At 39.9% G+C, this 21,570-nt stretch overlaps 1 protein-coding gene and 1 non-coding gene across 2 annotated transcripts; both read right to left on the reverse strand.

Annotated features, from left to right (window-relative positions):
- Positions 1-12,982: 12,982 nt before the first annotated feature.
- eif4a1a (eukaryotic translation initiation factor 4A1A) lies at positions 12,983-20,669 on the reverse strand. The gene is made up of 11 exons (XM_067523191.1): positions 20,557-20,669; positions 19,309-19,351; positions 18,973-19,105; positions 18,510-18,649; positions 18,118-18,286; positions 15,686-15,795; positions 15,423-15,566; positions 14,988-15,125; positions 14,797-14,886; positions 14,218-14,297; positions 12,983-13,786 (listed from the first exon to the last, which is right to left on the reverse strand). The coding sequence occupies exons 1-11, from the start codon at positions 20,577-20,579 to the stop codon at positions 13,642-13,644; spliced, it is 1,215 nt and encodes a 404-aa protein (XP_067379292.1). The 5' UTR covers positions 20,580-20,669; the 3' UTR covers positions 12,983-13,641.
- On the reverse strand, positions 17,773-17,911 carry LOC137138705 (small nucleolar RNA SNORD10). The gene has a single exon (XR_010916231.1). It is a non-coding gene; the product is annotated as a small nucleolar RNA SNORD10 (small nucleolar RNA).
- Positions 20,670-21,570: the final 901 nt, after the last annotated feature.

The following is a 21,570-nucleotide window of genomic DNA, read 5'->3' on the forward strand; positions in this document are numbered from 1 at the left end:
TCAAACACTTGGATCGCTCCTTATTGAAGGGGATATGCCAGAACCTAGTGTCCACAACTGAAAATACTTATTTGGCATTTTAGCCACTACTTTTTAAATTGTGATTAGTGGTTGAATTTCCTCATGGGTCAATACACATGCTCATTTTGCAGTTTCCTGGTTTTTGTGAAGCACTGCAGAATGACAATGATGGCTCGGAGCTTTTCTGCCTCAGGATCTGGACAGTTTGTCATCATCAGTGTTCAGCTTGTTCCTCAATATATTTAATAATATGAACAGTCAATAGTGGAAATGGACATCATTTCATCAGTCACATATGCAAACACAAACTTAATTAGTTCTTTGTTTCTTCTCATAGTTCCTTTCATTGATTTAAATCCAGTTTTAGTTGTTTAGCCACTAGCAGACACAGTGGATTTGTATAACTCCAGAAGCTTTACGTTCTGTCATAATAAGTGCTTCAAGCGGTTTGAATTCATGTTTTTTGCAGTGGAAAGACTTTTACCACTACCTGCACAAAATGTATTGTTGCAATATTGTTCCTATAACTTCATCCTTATAAAATAAATGTAATGGGAATATTTCCAGCATCTGAATGCAGGAACTTCCATCTTCCACGCAAGCTTATTGCTTATGGTGCTGCTAATGGTGATCTGCAGGCGACATGACTACAAATATTAAAGGTCACATTTAAAAACAGTATTTCCTGTGGTGACAACAAAAGTAAAATTGTAACCAATTGTAAAATTGTGAGAGTAACTGTGATATTTTTATTGAAGTAATGTTACTTTTTACATTACTCATATTTGGGAAAAGTAATATTTTACAGTTACAACATGTTACAGCCCAACACTGGTCATTATGCAGAAGAAAATACATTCTAGGCTTATGAAGGTTTCCTACAGGGTCCAGTCAGGGTGGATGTCCACCAGCTGAAGCTCAGTTGAAGTTGGTGATGTAGCAGGACATGGACCCTCACCAAAAGAATCAAAGCAATTCAAATCTAAATGGTCTGCACTTACATAGCACCTTTCTAACTATTGGCACTTTATACTGCTTATTATTCACCCATTCACACTCACAATCACACCAATGGCAGAGCTGCTATGCAGCTGGCCAACACTCACTGGGAGCAACTAAGTTGGGCTTCAGTGTCTCGCTCAAGGACACTGTGACATGTAACCGCTCTACCTTCGTGCACCACAGTCGCCCCAGAGAGAATAAGAGAGACATTCACACCTGACTTTACTGTACATTTTAAGTAGTTTTTCCAGTTACTAGTTGCTTAGTTAGATAAAGATTCAAGCGGCTGCATTAATCTGACTCTGAGGCAGCAAATTGCTGCTGTGTATAAGAGACACAGTAGGAGACAATAAATTATGGACTTTTCCCCACTCCAAATACAGTCCGCCTGGCATCAGATGTTGACCCTGCAGGGCCATTAACTGTAATGTTCCCATACATAAAGGAAGAGGACAGTGACCGATCAGTGATCCTTATCCTGTTCAGGGTTGTGGGGGGTTGGAGTCTATCCCAGCTGTTATTGGGTGAGAGGTGGGGTTCACCCTGGACAGCTCTCCATTCTATCTCAGGGCCAACACAGAGAGACATGCTCAGACAGACAACCATTAACACTAATAGTCACATCAATTTAGGGTCAGCCATTAAACTAACATGCATGTCTTTGGACTATGGGAGTGTCCGGAGGAAACTCACACAACCATATGCAAAGTCCACACAATCAGGCCACGGCCAACAAATTTTTGTTTATTCTTGTAAATGGTAAATGGTCTGCACTTATCGCTTTTCTATTTATTGGTACTTAATGCACTTTACACTGGTTCTTATTCACCCATTCACACTCATAATCACAACACACTGATGGGGGAGCTGCTATGCAGCTGGCCAACACTCACCAGGAGCAACTAAATTGGGGTTTAGTGTCTTGCTCAAGGACACTTTGACATCTGACTGGAGGAGCCAGGGAGCGAACCACAAACTGCGGCCATTTGACTTAGATCAATAATAATGAAGATCAGATCACATTTCTGACTAATTATTGTAGATAACCAGGTCATTCCAGAGGGTTCAAGAACTTGTTCTTACCACTGTGCCTCTGGAACACAATGCTGTGAATCACATCTGTCTTTATATTAATTTAATATGTCTTCTGTATTTTACACTAGTACTAAAAACTAGTAATAAAAAAAGTTATATTAAATCTCAGCTAAATTCTGGTTTGTCAAAAGACACGTGGGAGACTAAAATCAAAGTTTTTCATTTTTGGTTTGTTAAGACAGATTCAGATTTTTTTGGTCTTCAGACAAGATTCTGTGTTTGGTTAGACATCAGAGCCAAGCCCTCAGTCCAACTCATGATCCTACTGCAGCCTGACAGAGTTTGATCAGTTTCAATTCAATTTATTTAAACTTTATTTATATCAGCAATTCACAACAACATCTCAAGGCACTGTTACAATCCCAGTTCCAAAAAGGTTGGGATGATGTGTAATGTAATGTTTGTTTGAAAATCACATCAACCCATATTTTATTCAGAATAGAGCATAAACAGCATATCAGATGTTGAACCTGAGACATTTTACCTTTGCATGAAAAATATTAGCTCATTTTGAATTTGATGGCAATAACGCATCTCAAAAACGTTGGAACAGGACGAACTTTACCATTGTGTTGCGTCCCCTCTTCTCTTAACAACTGTCTGTTAACATATGGGAAGTGAGGAGACCAGCTTGTAGAGTTTTATGAGAAGAATGTTGTCCCAACTTTGTCTCATGCAGGATTGTAGCTGCTTAACAGTCTTGGGCCTTTGTTGCAAAATGTTTCCTTTTATAATGCGTCAAATGTTATCTATTGGTGAAAGGTCTGGACTTCAGTCCAGCATCCAGACTTTTCTCCTAGGAAGCCATGCAGTTGTGATGGATGCAGTATGTGGTTTACAGTTGCCTTGCTGAAACATATAAGGCCTTCAGTGAAAGAAACATAGTCTACATGGGAGCATATGTTTCTAAAACCTCTATGTACTTTTCAGCATTAACGGTGACTTTCCAGATGTGCAAGCTGCCCATGCCATAGGCACTAATGCACCCCAATACATCAGAGATGCAGGGTTTTGAACTGTCTCTTTAGTCCACAGGACATGGTATCCATGGTTTCCAAAAAGAATTTCAAATTTTGATGACACAGAACAGTTTTCCATTTTGCCTCAGACCATTTGAAATGGGTTTTGGCCCAGAGAACACAGTGGCATTTCTGAAATGTGTTCCCATATGGATTCTTCTTTGCATGATACAGCTTTAACTTATACTAGTAGATTACAAAGTGAACTGTGTTCACAGACAGTGATTTCTGGAATTGTTCCTGAGCCCATGCGGTGATGTCCAGTAGAGAATCAAGCCTGATTTTAATGCAGTCTCGCCCAAAGATCACACACATCCAGTTTTGACCTTTGGCCTTGTCCCTTGCACACAGAAATACCTCCTGATCCTCTGAATCTTTTGATGATATTATAGATATTATATACTGTAGATGGTGGGATCTTCAAATACTTCACAATTTTATGTTGAGGAACATTTTTCTGAAATGTTCCGCAACTTTTAGATGCAGTTTGTCACATATTGGTGAACCTCTGCCCATCTTTACATTAAAGAGTCATGTTACTGACCTGTTGCCAATTAAACTAATAGGTTGTCAAATGCTTCTCCATTTCTTTTTGATTTGTGGCAGTTACTTTCTCAGCCTTTTGTTGCCCCTCTTCCAACCTGAGATGTGTTCCTGCCATCAAATTAAAAATGAGCTAATATTTTCCATGAAATGGTAAAATGTCTTAGTTTCAAAATCTGACATGTTGTTTATGTTCTATTTTGAATAAAATTTAAGTTGATTAGATTTGCGAATCATTGCATTTTGTTTTTATTTATGTTTTTCACATCCTCCCAACTTCTTTAAAATTGGGGTTGTACATAATACAATCAAGATTATACAGATATGTAGAGAAAACCCAACAAATCCCCCTTGAGCCACCCCTTGGCAACAGTCGAGAGGAAAAACTACCTTTATCGAAAGAAACCTTCAGCAGAAGCAGGCTCAGGGTGGGCGGCCATCTGCCTTGGAGTGAGTGGAAAGTGAAGAGAGAAAAGAAAAGAAGAATGGGAGAAATGTCCATATGTTTAAAGCTGATTGAGAGCTATCAACACAGGATTAATGATGACACTGATGCCCAAAATGCATCTAGTGCATGTCTGTGGGTGGGAACATTTATTACTATACAGATTGCGATGATAGTGACAAAACCAGAGCTAAGAGCGAATAAAAACTTACATTTATCAGGTGGACAGAAACACAATTTCAACTCCTTGCTAACTTTGTCTTTGCCTCTGTCAGTTTTACTAATTTTGACAGGCTTGTAACTTTTTCAGTCTTGTTATGTTTCTCTTTTTTACAAAAACCTAAATGTGTTGAATCCATTTTTGACCTAATTATGCCATAATGTATCCTGCTGACTCAAATGTGCACTCAGTCACCATGCCAGAGCATCAAGTCACATGACTTCTCTTAGTGTTAAAAAAACGTTGACCATGATATTTCCATTATAGCTTTTCATTTGCAATGCCCACAAAATAATGAGAAGATTCAAATGTTATGGAACTCACCAAGGTAAAAACAGCGTGATGGAAAGGAGGGGAAATCTGAATGAACAGAAATTGAGTGTATGAAATAAGAAGAACTTAAAAGGGCAGTGGAGTGGGGGGTGGGATGCAGATTATGGGGTGAGAAAGAAGCAGAGAAGACAGGCAAATGAAAGCCACAAAATGAAAGAATAAAGGGAGACTGAGATGGAGAGAGTACATGGGAGGAGGAGGAGGTACGAAAGGATGAAGGGATGGATGATGAAGGGGTGGGGTGTGAGAAGGAGGGTGGTTTTGGGTGACAGGCTTCATTGAATAGACCTCTATTCTCCCCTCTGCTGGCTTCTCTTCTCATGTAAAACAGGCCTGTTCAGCCTCCCAGCCATCCGTCACACAACAGAAAGACCATGGCAGGCCCTATACGAGCCTCACACTTGCATAATCCCCCACCCCACCACCACCATTTCTCAACCCCACAATCCAGTACCCAATGGGGGGTGGAGTGGGTAACAGGAGTGTGTATGTGTGTTGGGCAGTTGGGGGATGGGCATGGCGTATCTTTGCCACACCAAAAGTGCCTTTGGAGGAAGGGCCACCTAGGCTGAGAGCAGGACAAAAAGCAGAGAGACATAGCATGTTTACAGGCTGGACAGACATCATATTGGGACACCAGGGAGGTTAGGAGAGATTAACCTGCCTGTGATGTGGCGTGTGTGTATTTTCATATAAGTGGAGAGTAGGATGTGAGGGATGAAAAGTATAAGTACAGTCAGTAGTCAGGACCACTCTGGAGCAGCTGGGGGGAGCAATCTATTTATTGGTGTTATTTATGCAGGGTGCAGGGCCTGTATTCGTATATACTGTACCATGCATGACAATGCATGTGTGAACAGAGCATTTGGGGCATGTTTGGGCTGGTCCTCAGAATTTCAGAGGGCAGTCTGTGGTTTAGGAATTTGTTTCAGGATTAATTATAGGGTGAGGGTAATATTTGGTATTAGTGTTTAGGCTACACACACAATCATACTAGTCCCCAAAGACCAGGGTGGGGGAATGTTTGAGAGACTGAAAATGTGGCTGTTTGTGAATTTGAGTTTGCTTCAGTACAGCTTTTTACTTTAATTCTCACTGGGTTCTTTTACACACACATTGGGTCAAAATTATGAAAACGTGATCAAAATCCAATTTGAACACCAGTACTATATGTACATACATAACGTAATTCTTACATAACTTCATGGTTGTTTTTACAGAAACAGTAAAGTCCAGTCTTTTCCCCTGCTGCACCCAGCTGCTGCAGCTATGAAAGCTAATCTAGCTCTTCTCCTCTTGCGGTTAACAGTTGGTATTGACTGATGGCTAGAGATTGTAAAATATGTTCATAACACTAAACAGTAACTCAGTAAATACAAAGTAAACCCCCCACTGTGGCAGAACGAGTCACAATGTTTTTAATCACAATGTGATGTAATTTGACAGGTTTTAGAAAAAAGTGTCTGCCCTTACGGAAATATGAGGTCACCATCATCTGCATGAGTATTTTACACTTATTTTATTAAGATAAGATAAGATAAACCTTTATTGATCAAACAGTGGCGAAATTTACATGTTACAGCAGCTGAAGAGATTCAATTATTATCCCAATTAGATGATGTGAAGCATTTTATGGATGAAAATGGACATTATGTCTTTTAAGGGCTGTTCTGTTTTTGCACAACAAGCACAAGCTCAGTTTTTGCTAAATATTGTTCACTTCCAACAAATGGAAACCAAAAAGTTAAGACTATTCCTCTTACAGAACAAAACCCCAAAACTATTAAATGTGGATTATTAAATATCAGATCTCTCTCTTCTAAATCTCTGTTAGTTAATGACTTAATAACTGATCATCAATTCGATTTATTTTGTCTCACTGAAACTTGGTTGCAGCAGGAAGAATATGTCAGTTTAAATGAGTCATATTAATTATGTTCCTAGAAGCACAGGCCGAGGTGGAGGAGTAGCAGCAATCTTTCACTCAAGCTTATCAATAAAACGTAGACCTAAAAATAGTTATAACTCATTATAACCTTTCACACCCAAACTGGAAAACTCAAAAACCACTATTATTTGTTATCATGTACCGTCCTCCAGTCCCTTATTCAGAGTTTTTGATTGAATTTTCTGATTTTCTATCTGATTTAGTGCTTAGTACAGATAAAGTCATTATAGTGGGTGACTTTAACATTCATGTAGATGCTGACAGTAACTGCCTGAGCACTGAGTTTAATTCATTATTAGATTCAATTGGTTTTTCCCAAAATGTAAATAAACCCACTCACTGTTTTAGTCACACGTTAGACCTTGTCCTTACGTATGGAATTGAAACGGATAATTTAACAATATGTCCTCACAACTCTCTTCTGTCTGACCATTTTTTAATAACATTTGAATTTACAATAACGGACTATATAGCAGTTAGGGAAAAATTCCACTATAGCAGATGCTTAAGTCAAAAGCTGTCAACAAGTTTAAAGAAATGATTCTTTCATCATTTGCTTCACCATATGTTAATACAATGGAAAGTAGTCTCCTTAATGTTACTCCTGCACATGTAGATTATCTTGTTGATAATTGTGCAGCCTCACTACGTACAATACTCAATAGTCTTGCCCCTCTGAAAAAGAAGGCAGTAAACCAGCAGAGGCGATCTCCATGGTATAGTTCACAAACACGCAACTTAAAACAGGAAACACGAAAGTTAGAAAGGAAGTGGATCCAATCTATAAGGTAGCTGTAATTAAACCGCTACTTAAAAAACCCTGTCTTGGCCCAGGTGTTTTAGCCAATTACACACCAATATCTAATCTCCCCTTTATTTCTAAAATCCTTGAAAAAGCAGTTGCAAAACAATTATGTGACCACCGTTACAGGAATAATTTGTATGAAGACAGTCAGGATTTAGAGTTCCTACAAGACATAAAGGCCTGGATGTCCCATAATTTTTTACTTCTAAACTCAGACAAAACTGAAGTCATAGTATTTGGTCCCAAAAATTTCAGAGATATGATGTCCAACCATATTGTTACTCAAGATTACATAAGTCTGGCCTCCAGTACTACTGCAAGGAACCTCAGAATGCAGGTCTACTTGTGGTTCCCGGAATTTCCAAAGGTAGAATGGGAGGTAGAGCCTTTAGCTATCAAGCTCCTCAAATTCCTGTGAAACCAGCTCCCAGTTCAGATTCGGGAAGCAGACACCCTCTCTACTTTTAAGTCTAGGCTTAAAACTTTCCTCTTTATTAAAGCTTATAGTTAGTTATAGTTATTCAGCTATAGGCTTAGACTGCAGGGGGACCCACCCCCCGATGCACTGAGCTCCTTTCCTCCTCTTGTCCCTCTCTCCTCTCACCCCACAATTGTCAGTACTGTATGACATTAACTATGTGTGTTTGCTCCCGTAGTTGTCTTTCTCCTTCTCTGTCTCCCTCTCTCAGGTGTCCCCGGCTTTGAAACTGTGTGTTTTCCAGTCCACAGCTACTGGTCCTACCAACCTGCCCGATGTTTTGTTGTTGATTTTGTTGCTCGTTTTCTTTTCTCTCTTCACTTTCCACTCGCCCAACCAGTCAAGGCAGATGGTCGTCCACCCTGAGCCTGGTTCTGCTGGAGGTTTCTTCCGTTAAAGGGAGTTTTTCCTTTCCACTGTTGCCTAGGGCTTGCTCATGGGGGAATTGTTGGGTTCGCTCTATACATCTTTATAGTCTCGACTTTATTCTGTAAAGTGCCTTGAGATGACTTTGTTGTGAGTTGGCGCTAAATAAATACAGTTGAATTGAATTGAATTGAATTAAAGAATTCTGTTGGCTACCTCACAACTAGAAGGTCCCCCATGTTCTAATCGTGCTTGTGTGGGCATGTCCAAAGACATGCATGTTAGGTTAATTGGTGACATTAAATTGGCAGTAAGTGTAAGTGTGAGTGTAAATGGTTGTCAGTCTGTGTGTGTCTTTCTGTGTTGGCCCTGAAACAGACTGGAGACCTGTTCAGGGCCACAGTGGGCAGAAGCCTATCCCAGCTGTCATTGGGTAAGAGGTGGGGTCCACCCTGGACCCTTGTGAGATGTGTCATATTTGTCAAAAACTGACGCACACTTTTAAGTGAAGAAAGACCACATTGTTTGCTCATGAACACACCAGGCCCAAGTGTGTATGCAGGTTACAGGGTGGGCTTTGATTGTTTTGATTGATTGTTAGCAGTAACACTGGCATGCAATAACATTGTTACTGAGGTGCCACCGCCCCCTTTCGCTCTGATAGGGGTCTTGAAGGGTTGTCTTTTACTATAGGTAAGATATTTCAACCACTGCCCCATGATTCTGTCTTAAGGGAAACTCAAAAATGAGTGACTACTTCAAAACCAGGGTTAAACTGTAAATGGGGATTTTGGGCCTTGATGTGGATGTTTTTGATCAGTAAAGTGCTCTGACCTTCCTAGCCACTCCAAATATAAAATAAACTGGATCTAGTGGGGGTGTCTCAGAAAATATCAGAATGACCCCTTATCATTTCACATGTTCCCCAGGACAGAGATGTTGACACGCCTTTATCAAATTTGACACAATATTGAGGTCATAAAACACAAATCGAATGGGGTAAAAATAAGAAGAAGGAGCGAGGATGCATCGGGTAACTGGAGTCGAGGTTGCTGTACCAGAATCACTACAGGACAGGTGCAGGACAGGTACATGTCCTGCGGTGACAAAAACATAGTACACATGCAGGTGCAGGCAGAGAATAAATGAACAGTTTCTTTACACAGATAGCACATTTTTCTGCCCTGGCTATATAACTGGCCAGAGGCATAATGTTTGTGAGTGAAAGTCTTCACTTATGGTTATTGTAATGGGAAGAAAACATTCATAGTGAAAATGTGTTGTGTGTCTTAATACGTTAAAATAGATAATGGTTAAAGACACAGACACAGAAATCACGTAACAAGTAAAACAAGTTAATCCAAGTAAACACCATGTATGTCCGTAACCCCACTAGTGCATGTGGCTGCTGCCTTCAGATGAAGAGGCGAACAAAAAATGTCCCCAGTCCATCAATCATATGAATGTGTGAATCAGCATGGACCCGCTCTGTCCCAGTTCTCGGTGCAGTAACACCGAGAACTGGCTTTGCTCCGTTTCTCCTTTTTGAGCGCATGGCACCGAGAGAAGGAGAGGAAGGCAACGCCAAGTTCAAGTTTAGGAAACATTAGGAAGCTGCTCCTTCTATTGTTTGATGGAGAGCGAATTTGACACATTTTTATTGATCCCCATTTGAAGACACATTTTACCATGAACTAAGAAGCTTCATGTCTGAAATTAGACCATTAGTCTGCGAGTTTTCGCATTAGTTGTGTGTGGTCTTGTGCAGTAAATGTAGATCTTTGTAGACAGGTCAAAGAGTACAATTACTGCATACCAGCTCACTTTTAGTACTATTAATATGTTATAAAAGTCTTTAAAATAACACCATAGAACGAGGGACTGACACTAAGTCTGAACCTGGATTAGTGAAGAGGTTCTTGTCTGACTAGTGATTAATTGTTAAAAAAAACTGGCTAATTACGAATTGTGTAAAGAAACGTGATTGTAACATTTAACGCAACTTTGATTAGAAATGTTTTCAAGTCAAAGTCAAAGTAGCCATATTTAAATCTACTTCAGTAAAGTACACATACATGAAAAATGTACAGTAACAAAGTACTTGTTGTACAGCTCTGGAGAAACAGAGTCTCCAGAGCTGTAAAGCTGCATGTATCAGCTCTACTCACTGAGAAGGTATTCATTAAATCCCAGTGGTGGTAAGTAGAAGTACTTTTACCCAAGGACTGTAAGTACAATTTTGAGGAACTTGTACTATTTCTATTTCATTCTATTTTTACTCCATTAGGATCCAGAGGGAAACTTTTTACTTCTACTCCTCTTCATTTATTTTAGGTTGGTTACTTTTTTCAGAGGAAAATTTTGATTACAAAATCTAACTAATAAATACTTATTTATTATGGAATAATCACCTGTCATTGTATGAAGTGGTTAAAATTAGTTTGAACTTTAACTTTATTACTTGTTTGACTTTTGTTCCACAGTTACTGAGAAACGTTTGCTCTTATTTTCCATTTATTAACAAAACTTTCTTTGCCCCCATTTTAATCTTTAACATCAACAGACATCAACAGCATCACAGTCAATATGGTTTGAAATAAATTTTAGTGGAGTATTTGGTGTAGATATACTCTTCAATTTTCAACTTGATAAAGTCTTTGACTCTGACTCTTTTAGCTGATTGTTTTTAGGCAAATACTTTTACTTGTACTTGAGTATTGTGTGTTCAAATCGCTTTTCTCAGTTTTACAATTATTTTCATTTTACACATCGTCCCAACTTTTCTGGAAATGTGGTTTGGGAAACGGCAGGATGACAATCACTGAACCACTGCTCTTTCAGTTTGCCCGCAAATATTGTGTCCTAAAGGGAAGTGAACAGTTGATCTTCCTCTGTGTCGTCTGTCCTTAGCACATCTGATTCTATTAGATGTTGCACACGTTTCAGATTCTATCGTGATGCTCGTGAGAAATCCTCCACCAGATTTAAGGCTTCCTGGTTGTGACCATGCATAATATTTGACAGGAGAGAGGTTTTTCAATGTGAACCTAACAAGGCTGCCACAGGGACCAAATGACAATGGCTCCCTCAAGTGGAGGGACAGTGTTTTTGACTTTGTTATCAACTGGACATCTAGAAGATTGCGGCATTAATAATGAATTCATTTTCTTTACAGTAATGTCAGTGATATATGTGCTAATCCTCCAGCCAAAAGTAGTTTCTTGACTTTTCCTACTCACCACCTCCCCTCTACTGCTCAGCATACCTTCAATTTGCAGCTGCATCTCTCTAACGCACCCGATCTTGGATTGTTATCTGACTTTCGCACTCTAGCCTTCATTCACTCTTTTAACACATAAAATCTTGTTTTAAAGTAAGATTCATTACAGTGAGTGCAGCATCAGAACTTCCTTACTTTCAAGCTTTAACTGCACACATAAAACTGTTAATGTAACAGGACACTAATGGTCCTCAAGTTGATGTGACATCTTTGGAGTGGTGAAAGGGGTCAAACCCTTGAATGTCCCCAACCAAGTTTTGGGTTGTTTTATATTTCTGACAACCATAACATAATTTAATAACATGTTAATGTCCAATTCAAGCCTTGGGCAAATTATTTCACCTGTCTTTTTAATCAAAGCTTCTAAACATTGTATCTGAAAAGAATGGATGTTATAATCCGGAGGATAATCCCATTTATTGTTTCATGCCTTTACATCAATACTTGCAAGAGCAATTTTCCAGGAAAATCCAGAAAAAAAAAATTATGTATAGGATCAGCTGTCAGTGATACTGTTATTGCTCCTTTGTTGCTCTGGATTTTCTCAGATTTCATCAAGTGTGTACACAACATACTGAGTTTGTTGGGGGGTGGGAATCACTAAGAGCATGATGGAATGTTACCCAAGAAGCTGATTATGAAGATGCACCTTAATTTTTTTTTTTTTTTTTTTTTTTTTTTAAGAACACAGCTGTTGTCCAACAGAGTCTCATGTCACCTCAAAGCCATTGTTCACTGTAACTTACCTCTTTCTATCATTCAAAAATGCAGAGGACAGTTTACACTGTAAAAGGAGAAACCTTTATTTTGTTTTAAAGACCATTAAAATAAATACTATACAGAATCCAATGTAGAAAACTTGACACGGTTTCTGTCTCAAAGGTTAACAATTCAATTTTTAAAAAATGAGAAAAAAAAATACACAAAAACCCCCACACAAAAAGGACTGGACGCCCCAAAACATAACATGTCTAACCCTGCCACCCCTCCCCCATGGTGACTGATTAAAATTAGCACGTGAAGGGGGAGGCTTTTTCATGTTGTGGGGAGGGAGGGGTGGGAATATTCTATACTTCATCTGTATTTTGGTCCTTTCACATCAATCTCACACACCCCAACATTTTGGTGAGGTAGGTTACAGAAGAACATGACTGCCTTATCAAGAATCCATATTTTTTTTGTTTCCAAATAAAAATCCTAGTGAACCCGGTCAGGAGAGGGAATTCCAACCAGGTTAGCAGAGGCAACCGCTCTTCCAAACTCACCTTTATTTTGCCTCCAAACATCTGTAGCCACCAAACAACCTTCAAACCAAAGCTACTGCCCAAGACTGTACAAGTCAAGCAGTATGTACACAAAAGCAAAAAAATTAAAATAAAAAAAAAAGCTTAGTACAAAGATCAAAATGGTAAACAACTCAATAATAATGGATTTTTACTATACAGGTCTTTATTGAATATGCCCTGTGTTCTCTGGATGCCCCTCCCCACAAACCTCTGTTCTTACATGACCAGGACATGGTAAAAGCTGCTCTACGTACACGGAAACTTATTTAAATACTGATTTGGTCAAATGCAGCACTTCACTTTCATGTCAATCGTTCCTGTTCTGAGTCCAGACTGAACTGAGTCCAACTACTCAGTTCCCAGCAGTGCTGCATCTGGTGATGCTGTGCAGGTGCAAGTCAGCTACATCTCACAAGCTTCAGTCACTGTTGTGTTAGCATTGCACAGGTTATCAATTGAAGTTATGAATAGGTCGATTTTTGCTGACAGAACTAGAATCATTAGTTTCTCTTGCGTTTAGAAACACTTCTTTTGCACTTGTGACTTCGATAAAAGTTAAAATTAATGCTTTTAGAATTTAGGTGATAAATGACAAAGTGGACTATGGCGAGCAGAGGAAGCAGGTCAGTTATTCATCCTTTCATATGGCAAAAACTATTTTTAAGGTTAGAGATAATGGCAGCATTCCACCTTTCCATTAGAATGTCAAGAGTAAAGTCATGGTTCGGACTGTATAAGAAACAAGGTTTGACTCTTAAAATAAATGGGGTAGGGGGTAGATGAAGGTGGTGTTGATTCTTCTAAATAAGATCGGCCACATTCATGGGCATCTCCTCAATGGTGGTGTTGTAGAACGTCTCAATGTCCCTCAAGGTCCTCTTGTCATCCTCAGTTACCATGTTAATGGCTACTCCTTTCCTGCCAAAACGTCCACCCCGACCAATCCTGACAAGCAACAAAGAAATTAGGGTTAAACTCAGAGCATCTGAGATTTACAGAATTATCAGATTTAGAGGGTAACAATACTTTTCTTCATTAAAGGGATTTTCAACCTTTCCCATGCAGATATAGTGGATGTCAGACCGACTTAAATTAGTCATTAGTCTGTGCTGTAGCCCTCAGTTTACCCAAAATCATAGATATACCATCCAGCGGAGGGAAGTCTATGATAAGGATAAACAAGGCAGCTTCCAGACACTAAACACAAGTCAAGACAATTCAGTTTTTGTTTCATGTTTTGTTTCTGTATGAAAATACCAATTTAGGACATGGGGATATTTAGCTTAGAGAAAATAAAGCCGAATGAAACCTGAAGCAACCTTATTTACAGGACTGTGGTTTTAGTTTCTAATTAAATACAACACTCTTGTTTTTACCTGTGAATGTAGTTTTCTCTGTTTGTTGGCAGGTCATAATTGATGACTAGGGACACCTGCTGGACATCAATACCTCTGGCCTGAGGGGGAACAAAATGACTTTGGTACAACAGCACAAATTGCATATACATATGAAGTTGTAAACTCCACATCAGGCAAATATTGCAGGTTAAAAAAATAACACATTTACACAAGATTACAATGTCTTAACAGCACCAAGCAATGTGTTTTACAGCAGCCATGTACACAGTGTCATCTGTCAATTAGTTGTGGGTCAAGGACATAAACCCAGCCACAGTGGAGGACAGACAGGTTTCTCTACCAAGGAACTTTCAGTCCTTCACCAGCAATGCAGATGGGAGGAGAGGGATCCTTGGACACGACAGTAAACCACTTAGGAAAACATCTGACACTTTTCCTGAACGGCCTTAAAGACTAAACAAACCTTTGAAATTTGTGGGGATTGACCAAAATCCTTTACTGTTGGAAAAACCTTTTTGGTCCTCACTAAGCAGCAAACACAAGAACATCCACAGCTCTGTTGTGTTTCAAACAGTGAAACACCCTTCATGTACTTACCAGCAGGTCAGTGGTAATAAGAACTCGACTGGAGCCAGAGCGGAACTCTCTCATGATAAGGTCTCTCTCTTTCTGATCCATGTCACCATGCTGAAAGAGAGGATAAAGGTCAACCCCCAAAAAAGGCGAAAATGTGTTCAGGTGAGAAGCTCATCTGTCCAGCAACTCTGCACACTGAATAAGTCTCTCACCAGAGCAGAAACTGTAAAGTCTCTGGCGTGCATCTTCTCAGTGAGCCAGTCCACTTTCCTTCGTGTGTTGATAAAGATGACAGCTTGCGTGATTGTCAGGGTTTCATACAGGTCACACAGCGTGTCCAGCTTCCACTCCTGAGAACACCAGGGGGGTCAGATACAGTCAGTTCAGACACCATGCGTTCAGAATCTACAGTCTAGCTCCTTAAACTGTACCACACATTACTGCAGCAAATCCATCATAGAGGTTCCGTTTATTAAACTTTGACTTATTTAAGGATGTTGTGTGTAGCCGTTACTGCTCAGTGCCATTTTATTAAATGGCTTCAAATAAAAAGGTAATCTACTGTGTACAATTCAATATTTCTACAGTTTAATACCTAAAAGCTAACTGAGTGCACTCCAACCACCCACTTCCCAGGTTTTCCTCACCTCTTTTTCTACGTTGATGTAGAACTGGCGGATACCCTCAAGGGTCAGTTCCTCTTTCTTCACCAGGATGCGGATAGGTTCACGCATGAACTTTTTTGTGACCTCCAAAACATCAGCTGGCATGGTGGCTGACAGTAGAACAACCTTACAAACAAAAGGCAACCCAAGTTTAAACATTTAGGTTCTAAAGCTGAGGCGACTTCAAATAGAATAAATATGCTGCAGCAGGAGCCTAGCTGCACAATGAATTTGTTCAAGCTCACCTGTATGTTGCTCGACAGTTTCTGGAAAATTTCGTAGATCTGGTCCTTGAACCCTCGACTAAGCATCTCATCAGCCTCATCCAGCACAAACATTTTAATGTACTTAGAAGCTGCAAAAAACAAAACAACACCACTGTTTATCCTCCTTGTTCTAAGTACATTTTGAAATCAAAGTACTTTTTTAAAGGCTGGATATAATAATAGGTAACAGTACATGGTAGAAGTTACTACTGTTGCGTTGACAGTGCTCCATTTTAGCCACAGCGACTGTACCACAAGCAATGCAGGGGACACACCCAAACAGACTTAGGGTGAAAACCACATAACTGCAAGGTCTATTAACTGTCTTTGCCCTCAGCCTTTGTATTTTTTTTTAATCAAAACATTTTACTGTTACTCCAGGTGGATTATTCTCTCACCAGTACTGCAGTCTTATGTACCATTTCTAGCACTTCATGGAAAAACAGTCTAAAAAATCTACCTTGAATTTGTCAAGTGGTGACACTTATGTAATAGCTGTTATTGCAAGCAAACCCAAGACTCTGGTCACACCTCTGCTTTTTGAATGGGGCTTTCTATAAGCAGAGCTCAGTAAAACCTAAACTTCTTGCTAACATCTTCCCGTGTTTACCCAGTGATTATAGCCGCTGTGGCCAGTTGTGGTAAGCAGGTGAAATAAACAGTCACTATTGATTTTTTTTACTTCAATAAAATGCATTTCATTGGGGAAACCAATTCCAGTGGAACACTGTCCTTAAGTCCACAGACTGAAGAGCAGGAATTGAAAATAAAACTGTTGCATCAAGGACAGTAAAAATAGCACCGGGGAAATAAAGATGGATCTGGGACAATTTTAGGACGAGAATATTCTCTTACATGATGCTATATTAATACATTATGACCAGTGAAATTAGTATCCTAAAATATGGTTTCTGGAACAGCATCTTGTCTCTCCACAAGGTTGGAGCTCAGATGAGTGTCCACAGATCCAGCAGAGAGGTAGCAGACAGGCCAGCTCAAGTCTAATTCACTCAACTTGAGTTGACATGTAGTACTCATTTGGATAGTAGTAAGAAAAACCTCCAGCAAACTAACAACCAGAAAGATTAAAGTTATCAAAGTTTCTGAACAGTTGGTAACACAGACAAATTCAAATTCCTGCTTGGCCAAGAGTTTTTCCCCACCTTTTATGTATTAGCCAAAGTTGATAATTCCTACAAATATGTTAGCATGTCAGTTCTTAAGCATTCGATGTAATGTGACAAATTTTGGTGGAACGTGAGACAGGCAGCACCTAATAGCTGCTGTAGCTTTAAGAGTCGTGATCAGCAGCAGACAGGAAGATTGATCAGTAATCTAATGTTTGTTCCTGCAGTAATTCCTCCATTACATGATATGTTGAGCTTGTTCAAATTCAGGTGAGGTGGAGGCTTTTTTGTTCTGCTTTAGAACTGTACCTAGGACAATAAATATCTAGCCAGTCCTTAGTAATAAACATAATGGGTTGGACAAAGTTCCATGGCAGCTAACTGAGCATTTCTAATATCAGGTTCTGCTGTAGCTAGTAAAGCTACTTTGTATCCTCTTAAGGGGCAACTCAGGAAGCAGCAACACCAATTGCACAATTGCTGCTCCTCCTGTCACATGTCAAAGTGTCGTTAAACAAGAGACTTGCCAATTGCATAGCATTTGGAGTGCAAATAGTCTAATGAACAACACTTTGGGTAAGGTAGAAAAGTGGTATATAAGAGCAGACCATTTACTTATACAGTTAACATTCCAGCTCTGCAGATGCAAGACCAGAAATAGGTTACATTTGGAAGTGGGTTACTGCTTTTAAGGCTGGCAAAGTACAATGTAAGCATTTAACTGTAGTACCACAAAACAGAGCTGAATAATATATATAATTGTGAATGCAAAGTAACCTAAAAACATTTTAGCTGTCAAGTGTTTGAAGTAAAATTGTTTACTAAGTAAGTATGTACCATCTCCTTTTCTAGAAGGTATGTTACAGCTAATTTTCATCCCTAGAACATCTGATGGGACACAACACTAGGTAATGACTCCCATTCTAAAACATAGGTGCTGTATTCAGAATTTGTGATGTATTATCATTGCTATGGGCCCCTGTTGTCTGCAGACTCAGGCAGACAGAACGCCTACTAGAGCAACACCACACCAGGGGTTTCCAGAGTCAGCTGACACGCATGGATTTCATCATTATACAGCACTTCTGATGGTTGCTGCCACCTTTTAATAGTGTTCAGTCATTAGTAGATTGTAATAGCAAGAAAAATAAGCAATCTAAAAGATCCTTCATCTCCATTCTACGACCAGTACAAATGCAGTCTGCATACCTCTGAACAAAATCCTCTGGATACCTAGTTATGACAGCCTGATTAAATGACTGCATTCATTGCCACAATACTCACAGAGATTTTTGCGGGTTAACATGTCAAAGACACGGCCAGGTGTTCCCACCACGATGTGAGGGGCTTCAGCCTGCAGCTTCTGGACCTCACTGCGGATGTTGGTCCCACCAATACAGGCATAGCAACCAGCTCCCATGTAGTCACCCAGAGCCAGCACCACCTTCTGGATCTAAACAAAGAGTGCCTCCCGTTAGTTGTCTTTTAACGGCTTAAAAATGAACACTACACATCCCAGGCTATGTATTTTACCTTAACTACCAGTTTATTGGTTTGGTCTTGTATGCTCACACCAAAAAAAACCCTCAGTGCAATTCAAAGACAGCGCTGCCTCCCTCTAACAATCAGACAACATCCTTACAGACATCTACACTGGTTCATCAGAATAGGCCTACCTGCTGAGCCAGCTCCCTAGTAGGAGCCAGAACCAGAGCCTGGGTGCCTTTCAAGTCCACGTCAATCTGCTGAAGGATGGAAATGGCAAAGGTGGCAGTCTTCCCAGTGCCAGACTGGGCCTGAGCAATCACATCGTAACCTGAATTTAAAAAAAAATCCACAAAAAAGTATTAACAAACCCAGACCAGTAGCGATATGATCATTTTGTCAAGAGTCTCAGTTTCCCTGTTAGCACCAATGAAAACTAGTATAGTGGACTTCTGTTAAGTAGCTTACTGTACAAAACTAAATCCCAGTGACAACATTAAATATTTACATGTTTGCATTAGATATACTACTTATATGCAAGAGGATGATCCTAGCTGACACTGAACCATAAGCCTGAGTAGAATTATGCAAACAGGCACGTTTACACGAACATGTAACAATTACATTTCCTCAACAAGTCTATACTTTACTTACCCTTGATACAAGGGATAATGGCTCTCTGCTGGATAGCGGAAGGCTTCTCAAAACCATAAGCATAAATTCCCCTGAGCAGAGCCTCACGTAGGTTCATCTCATCGAAACTGTCTGTGATCTGGTTCCAATTGCTCTGAAGGGGGTAACGAGTCAGGAACAAAGCAAAAGTATTCAATGTTAACAATTGCGACTTAAGTGTCTGACAGTCAGTGTTAAAAACAGTGAAACTTTGTGGGTTTTTTTTGCCACTACCTCAAGTTTTCTTAAAGCTAAGTAACAGATATGCCATGGAACATTTATTATCCAGATTATTATCACAGGTAGCAGGGGACTCACCTCAATGATCCCATCTGGCTCCATGCCCTCTGGGCCATTGTCTCTGAGAAAGACCAGACAAAAACCATTTCAAGCTTACTTGTTCCACATAACAGTACAACTAACATTCCATGGTAAAATCTGCTTACAAAGTACGTTTAAATAAAATTTAAAAATATGTTCGGCCTATATACGACTGACGCCATTTTCTAAAATGTTTGGTTAAGACAAAACTGCCGTTTTGTTCTCGTGCTACTAGTTCGACAAATGCCTTTGAGGAATCCGCCATTTTTACTACATACATTCAAGATGGTCGTTCCTCCAGCCGAGGATCAAAGTCAACACCTAGCCACGTCTGTTGCATTAGACTGCGACTTCTTTGACTAAACGCAGATCACTGCCACCATAAAGCACGTCTTTAACGCCAAATAAGTAGTAACGTTAGCTTAAAAAAAAAAAAAAAAAAAAAAAAACAAGGTACGCGTTCTCTGGGTGTAGCCCGGCCCGCTATACAACTGCTAACTTAAAGGCCTCGACAGTCTTTGTGGTGTTTTTTCTTATTATTAAAAGCGCCTAATCAGCTAAATCCATTAACGGTAGCACACAACGACAGAACAGGTCTGTGTTACGCGAACTAAAGTGAGGGTGATAGCTTCCAACAGCACTTAAGCTAGCGGCCTATGCTACCGGCATTGTCCAAGCCCCGTTCACTACCGCGACCATGTGCGCCCATCGTACAACGATGAACAAAGATCGTGAAATTACGCACGACCCATTTCGAAATCTTTCCCACGCTGCTAAAATAACATTAAAAAAAATAAGCCCCGTTTCTCCTGGATACCCTCAAGTTCACATTAGGCAACTAATGATAATCGCATCTCGAATAGAAATTGTTGAGGCCTACACCGTCCTCATTCACGTGCTACCCGAAGCGCCGGCTGGCATTTTATTAAGCAACGTTCAGGATTAACGACCATCTCCATCATTTGGACGAGCCAAACTACATATGCAGTCTATACCCTAGACATCAAATCACTTCAGAACGTGTTGTGATTTAAGTCTAATGTATTAATATTTTCTTCTGTTACGGTATTCAGGCGCTACATGGCCTACAGGCCTTAGCGTTAGTCGAGTTAACAATCAACGATGTTTCGTTTAGTGTCTGGATCACGAAGAAATACCAATAACGATGGTTTACAAACCGAAAGAAACGAGCACATCACATTCTAAAACAAAACACACTCATCGGACCACAGCAATGCTCCTTACCTATTATCATATTCAGCCGACATTATTCCAAAGACAGAAACTATGACGGAAATGTCTTATATACGCTGACGACAAAGAATGACGCTCTATCATTGTAACCGGCCGCCGTCATTTATCTGTCGTCCCGCCCATTTAGACTTGTGATTGGCTAAGGTGGAAGCCGTAATCAAAGCAGGCGGAGCGGTAAAACTATAGTGGAGCGCGATTGTTTCACTGTTAGCACACAAGATGGACGGACTTCACCTTTTATAAGAGAACTTTCGGAGATTGCGGTCAAGCTTGCAACGCCCCACATTTTAGGTTAACGACATTCAGCGCAGTGAAAAGCAGCCACTGTTGCGTCAAAGCAGTTTTCACCATTCATCCATCCATTATCTTTAACCCCTTATCCTGTTCAGGGTCCTGAGTGTTAGAGCCTATTCCACCTGGAACTGGGTAAGAGGCAGGGTACATCCTGAACAGGTCGCCAGTCTATCTCAGGGCCAACACAGAGGGACATACACAGATGACCATTCCCACCTTTTGCTTATTAATTTAACATGCATGTCTTTGAACTGTGGGAGGAAATTGGAAATACCCATGCAAGCATGAGGAGAACATTTTCAAGGTAGAGCTATATGGTTGAGGTTAGGGCTGAACTGTACATGAGCCACCATATATAGAAACTTTTTCTGCCTTCGACGGATATTCCTGTGCTTTTTGATAAAAAACTTATCAAGAAGCACAGACTTATCTGGAAGAGCTTTTAGTTCAGACTGTATCATCTCATCATCTCTTACTATCTTGGGTTGACCAAGTTGTTGACTTGTCAACCCAACTTCAACTGAAAACTTATGAACTAAAGAAACCCTCCAGACCTTCCCCCGAATAAGTTTTTTCAGCTAGAAGTAGAGGTATATTTTAATACCACAGTGGCAATCAATACCACTCATACACATATACTCAAGTAAAAGACGCACGAAAGAAAGCTGAAAATGGGTGAATTAAAACGTTAAGTAAAATATGCAATACCAC

Source organism: Channa argus, chromosome 12 (assembly GCF_033026475.1).
Source record: "Channa argus isolate prfri chromosome 12, Channa argus male v1.0, whole genome shotgun sequence".
Classification (NCBI taxonomy): Eukaryota; Metazoa; Chordata; class Actinopteri; order Anabantiformes; family Channidae; genus Channa; species Channa argus.